At 40.0% G+C, this 5,254-nt stretch overlaps 3 protein-coding genes across 3 annotated transcripts; all 3 read right to left on the bottom strand.

Moving 5' to 3' along the window:
* Window positions 1-376: 376 nt before the first annotated feature.
* Window positions 377-1,190, bottom strand: LOC110724182 (pollen-specific leucine-rich repeat extensin-like protein 1). The gene is made up of 2 exons (XM_021903583.1): window positions 737-1,190; window positions 377-663 (listed from the first exon to the last, which is right to left on the bottom strand). The coding sequence occupies exons 1-2, from the start codon at window positions 1,154-1,156 to the stop codon at window positions 403-405; spliced, it is 681 nt and encodes a 226-aa protein (XP_021759275.1). The 5' UTR covers window positions 1,157-1,190; the 3' UTR covers window positions 377-402.
* Window positions 1,191-1,709: 519 nt separating this feature from the next.
* Window positions 1,710-2,709, bottom strand: LOC110724184. The gene is made up of 2 exons (XM_021903585.1): window positions 2,021-2,709; window positions 1,710-1,935 (listed from the first exon to the last, which is right to left on the bottom strand). The coding sequence occupies exons 1-2, from the start codon at window positions 2,297-2,299 to the stop codon at window positions 1,888-1,890; spliced, it is 327 nt and encodes a 108-aa protein (XP_021759277.1). The 5' UTR covers window positions 2,300-2,709; the 3' UTR covers window positions 1,710-1,887.
* Window positions 2,710-2,717: 8 nt separating this feature from the next.
* Window positions 2,718-4,827, bottom strand: LOC110724183. The gene is made up of 2 exons (XM_021903584.1): window positions 4,271-4,827; window positions 2,718-3,966 (listed from the first exon to the last, which is right to left on the bottom strand). The coding sequence occupies exon 2, from the start codon at window positions 3,650-3,652 to the stop codon at window positions 3,149-3,151; it is 504 nt and encodes a 167-aa protein (XP_021759276.1). The 5' UTR covers window positions 3,653-3,966; window positions 4,271-4,827; the 3' UTR covers window positions 2,718-3,148.
* Window positions 4,828-5,254: the final 427 nt, after the last annotated feature.

Below are 5,254 nucleotides of genomic sequence, written 5' to 3'. Positions count from 1 at the left end.
AGCAATGCAACAACAAAGAAAATGCTCACAGTACATGCTATTGTTGTGTTTTATTGTTTTGGTTTGGTACTGGCTATGTATTTTAGATCTTAGGTTCATTTAGGAATGCTTAGAAACAAAAAAAATACCCAACTTATGTTGTGTTTTGTTGAATTATAATGTGTGGATGTTGGGATGACATTTCTTGTACTACTTTTAACTAAATAAATGAGAAATGAAACTTTTTGGTAGAAACATATCACATTTCGTATTAGTACTTGCAACACAATGTTTTTAATTGTTTTACATTGGCTGAGACAAAATTTAAGGCACCTTTGTGCAAAATCATTGTTCAACTATCATTGTTCAACTACCATATAAACTTGGCTGCCTATTACAAAATACTAATGAGTAGACCTAGGGTCACAGTTGATTGAGATCCTTGTCCTTCTTGCTTGTCATTACATGAAGCTTGGACCTGGTCTGTATTTTGACTTTGGGAGGAGTAGTTGTTGGCACTCTTGTGGGCTGACTCAGGCTCCTGTTGCTCCTGGTAACAGGCTGAGTTGGAAAACGCTCTGTTCTTGTTGCAGGCTGGCTTGACACAGCAGTTGCAGGTGCAGCATTACTTGACCCAGCCTGTGCTGTTGTTGGAGGCTGATATTGTGGCAACTTCAGTGCAGCCTGCAATCACAGTATGACAAGACTCAGAAACAAAGCCACTAAATACACTCAAGTCACAAAATACACAAAATACCTGTCTTGCTGCTTTCTCTTCACTTTTCTTTCTCTGTTCCTTAAGCCAAGGAGTCTGCATCTGTGGCCTCCCACCCTTTGGATTTGTTGCAGGTGGGTTAGGCTGTTCTGGTGCTGCTTTAGCCTTGCATGTTTTGGCAAAGTGGCCAAACCCACCACAGTTCTTGCATTGTTTCTTCACCTTTGGCTTCTTGCCCTCAGGTGCTGCAGTAGTGCCCTCCCCTGGTTCAACCTTTCTCTTTTTTTCCTTAGGTCTTCCTGGCTGCACTTTCAGCATAGGTGGCAAAGGCTGTCTGAGCTTAACCTTTTCCCAATTCTTAGGGCCAGGCATTGGCTGTATTGGGTTCTCATATGCAGCCAAGTATGTCACCCTATAGTAATGTGGGTGCACATACAACTCAGGATCATCCCTTTTGTCCATTATGCAAGCAAATGCATGGACACAAGGTATTCCTGTCAACTCTCATCTATAACAAGTGCATTTTCTCTCTTGTAGATCCACAATGCACTGATCATCCTTGTATTTCACCTCATAAATTTCATCCCTTGAAGCTGTAACCTCACATGTCATGGCATACTTCTCCAACCCATTAAAGACTTTGTTGACAAATGGGGTTAGTAAACCTTCCCAAGACTTTGCTGCCTCCCATTTGTCATTACTCCTCTTCATCATATATCTTCTAAGCCATTCCATTTGAGTTAGAATAGGCTTGTCTCTGGCATCTCTAATCACTACATTAAATGTCTCACACATGTTGTTTAACAACATGTTAGACTTGCAGTTTGTAGAGAAAGCATGCCTTGACCAGTGCTGGGGGTCAATGTTTGACAGCCACTGGTATGCTTCTTCATCCAAAAAATTGATACTTTCCATACAAACTTCAAACTCAAACTGATACAACCACACACATGACAACCATTCAACACAACATAGACACATGGCATACAGTTTTCACCAAATAGAAAGACATGCAAATATGTGCAAAACTAAATGTTCCTAGCATACATTATAGTTCACCATAAAACTGACATAAAAGAACCTAAATAGAAGCTTACCAGAGTGCTTGCCCTAGCAGCAGCCCAGAACAATTCCTTGAAAGTTGCACCATGAAATTTCAGTTTGAAATTTGACCAAATATGCCTCACACAAAATCAGAGCTCAGCTTTGGGGGCCACATCTGCAAATGCTTCTATGAGACCCTACACACAAGGCAAAACTAACAAGTTAGTGTACAGAAAATTCAAATAAAGCAAAGTAATTTAAACACAAACACAACCCACTTACTTTCTGTCTGTCAGACATAAAAGTCAAGCCATCTCCTTGGTCATACACACAAAGTGCCTTGAGCAAGCTCTCTAGAAACCAGCACCAGCTGTCCTTGTTCTCAATCTCTGCAGTTGCCCAAGCAATTGGGAAGATGGCATTATTGCCATCTTTTCCAACTGCAACCAAGATCTGCCCAGGGTATGCCCCTTTTAGATGGCACCCATCCACCCCAATTACTGGTCTGCAACCTGAAATGAGTCCATCCCTAAGTGCAGCTAAGCACACAAACATCCTCATAAAAATTGGTCTTTCAATTTGATTAATATCATCCACCACCACATTACACTCACTCCCTGGGTTCCATTTCAGCAGTGCCTTCCCATAGTCCCAAACCTTTGAGTATTGCTCTGATGAAGAGCCATATATTATAAGCTTTGCCCTGCTTCTAGCCAACCAAGCCTTGGAGTATGTAATTTTGATCCCCAAGTCATTCAAGGCCCTGTCCTAAATCTGTTTAATCTTCCATCTGGGGTTGCCCCTGAACTCCTCCAAGTACCTGTCAGCAAGGAACTCTGCTATCACCTTGTTGTTCATTTTACTCCTAACACACCTATGCTTCAGCCTTAGTGTCTTAATTTGCCAAGCCTCTGATTTCACAGGCCTTGTTGCATAAAACTTGAACCTACACCTAACACCCTTACTACATATACACTTCACTATCCTACAACTGTTCTTGTTATACACACACTTGCATTTCCTTTTGCAATATGCTGTTAGCCTCTTTGAATCATTGTGAAGAAGGTAATACTCATACCTATTTTCAATTGCATGTTGTCTCAAAGCTTTTCTCATTGTTTGCACATCACTGAACCTTTGACCAACTACAAATTTGATAGCCCTTTCAAAGTCTGTCTCAGGGTTAAACCAAGTAACACTACCCTGATCATCATCTGAATCACCTTCCACACTCTTTAGCTCATCAGAATCACAAGTTGCCTCCTATTCAACCCTCACTTCAATTTTCTGTAGATTTCTTTCTATGTCAAACCCTGTGTCCTCGTCATCACTTTGATCCCCTCCTTCAGTAACTCCCCTCAAACTGCCTTTCACCTCACTGTTAATATGGTCTAAATTTTTCTTCAACCACTATTCATCATCATCAGAGTATAAGTCCTCCTCTCCCTCATCAACTTCTAACTCAAAATCACTCAACTCAGAATCAGAAGACTCTGTATCACCATCCTCATCACTAAACACATCACTGTCATCCCTTAAGCTCCTCACTCTTTCTTTTATTTTTCTCACTAAATTAGTAAAATTTCCAGTCTCATCCCCAACCTTAGCCTTACCCTTATCTGCAGTAGTGAGTTTACCCTTCCCTTTATGTGTATTAGCATTCACTTTCTCTGCTCTAGGAAGCCTCTCCTCAGCCTCTCTGTCATGTATAACAATGCCTTTTAACCTAGGGCTTCTCCTAAATGGCTCTTCTTCAGTGGGCTTACTAAGTTCTGGGCTGGGTTTATATACTTTAGGCCCACCAAACCTCTTTTTCTGTTCCTTCCTTTGTGCAGGGGTTAGCTCATTCCCAGCTATACATTTGAAGGGTGTTTTGTTAGTCCCGTCAATTGGCTCATGACTGGTAACATACATCTCACATGCCCCCTCTTTGTTCACAGACTCTAGGAAACCATTCACCTCACCATCAACAAGCTCCCTTTTACCATTCACCCAAGACTTGCCCTTTTGTTTATACCAGCAACTAAACCCCCTAGGAACCTTCACATTCACATACACAAACCCATGTATAGCTGCTTGCCTCAAAAAGTGTACATCTATCTTTTTTTTCCACTTTTCTCATCCAATAAATCCACCCACCATCCCAAGTTAACACCCTCCTATTTTTACCAGCTAAAGAAGGTATAAAGGCACCCCCTACTGTAATTTTTAAGTCCACTGTGTCCATTCTGTAACAACACCAACAAAAGCACACACAACAATAACCAATTTCAGTAATTACAGTAAACAACAACAACCAATTCACCAATTACAGCAAGTAAAAGCAATTCACATTGACTATGCACTAAATTAACAGTAAACAAGTAAATCTAATTAACTAATTATTTAACAAATGCACACTCTAATTCAGTCAAAGATTCGCATAATTAGGGTTTATAATACTTTAATTCACAGATTCCCAAAAAAGGCATACTTTACCCCAATTGACAACCATAAATCCAACGATATGTACTAATAAAGGGTTTAAAGTACCTCTTGTAGTCAGGAATCTCGATTTCTGTCAGCAAATTACCAAGCTTTTGGTCCCCTCACCCTGTGGAAGATGACAAGAGAAGCTGATGTGTTGCAATTTTGTGGTTCCAGCTCGATTTCAACCACCCAAATTGATCTAGGGTTTCAGTTTTTACAGAGAGAAAGAGAAAAATCAAAGGAGAGAGAAGCAATTACAGTGAGAATCAAGAAAAATCAAAGGAGAGAGAGACGAAAATTGATGAGGAAGTGAGAAATTTGGTGAGACATTGATTATGGAAGGTGGAAGGTGAGAAAAGGAGGAGACAGAGGGAAATCGATTTTAAAAGAATTAAATTGGAGGGAAGTGACAGTTAACTGGGCCCCACAAGCGTTTTCCGTCACCTGAGCTCAGATGAGGTGGTAAAACTGATGTTTAATTTTTTTATGAGGTGGTAAAGTAAATGTTTTTTTTGGAGGTGGTAAATTCGACAAAGTCATTATTTGAAGGTGGTAAAAATGAAAATACCCTAGAAATATTGCAAACTGAACTAATTTTCAAAGTGCAAAAAAACTCAGTTAAAGAGTGGTGGAGGTTATTGAAACCTACCCAATCAGTAGCATAAGTAGAGTTCTAGAGATCAGAGTAGAAGGGAAACTGAGAAATAAGTGCTATTGTGCTTAAACATGGGATTTACTGAAAGGACAAATGTTGGAAATGTCAAGCTAACGATAAGATACAACTCGCCCTTGAATTTTCTTAACGACATGACTTTGTGTTACTACTGCTTGGTCTGTTTAAATATGAATCAGTCTTCAATGGATCTATAAGTATAGTGAGTTGATCACACAAACCTATATAAGTAATAAGCAACCAAACAATAAGGCCAGGAGGGGTTTAAATTTATCGTGTCGGGGGGGGGGGGGGTGGGGCCGTGGGGGTTTCACATTTATCATAAGTGTTTTGTGAAGAGTGAAGATATGTTCATCTACAAGTAATTTGCTAAA

This window comes from Chenopodium quinoa, unplaced genomic scaffold (genome assembly GCF_001683475.1).
Source record: "Chenopodium quinoa cultivar QQ74 unplaced genomic scaffold, ASM168347v1, whole genome shotgun sequence".
NCBI lineage: Eukaryota > Viridiplantae > Streptophyta > Magnoliopsida > Caryophyllales > Amaranthaceae > Chenopodium > Chenopodium quinoa.
This window is presented reverse-complemented; position numbering and strand designations above follow the sequence as displayed.

Excerpts from the sequence above, each read along its gene's own strand:
- LOC110724182 (XM_021903583.1), bottom strand. The coding sequence starts at position 1,156 with ATGGACAAAAGGGATGATCCTGAGTTGTATGTGCACCCACATTACTAT. Across the intron at positions 664-736 it reads AAGAGAAAGCAGCAAGACAG|GCTGCACTGAAGTTGCCACA; the intron begins GTATTTTGTGTA and ends CTGTGATTGCAG.
- LOC110724184 (XM_021903585.1), bottom strand. The coding sequence starts at position 2,299 with ATGAGGATGTTTGTGTGCTTAGCTGCACTTAGGGATGGACTCATTTCA. Across the intron at positions 1,936-2,020 it reads TTATGTCTGACAGACAGAAA|GGTCTCATAGAAGCATTTGC; the intron begins GTAAGTGGGTTG and ends CCTTGTGTGTAG.
- LOC110724183 (XM_021903584.1), bottom strand. The coding sequence starts at position 3,652 with ATGTATGTTACCAGTCATGAGCCAATTGACGGGACTAACAAAACACCC.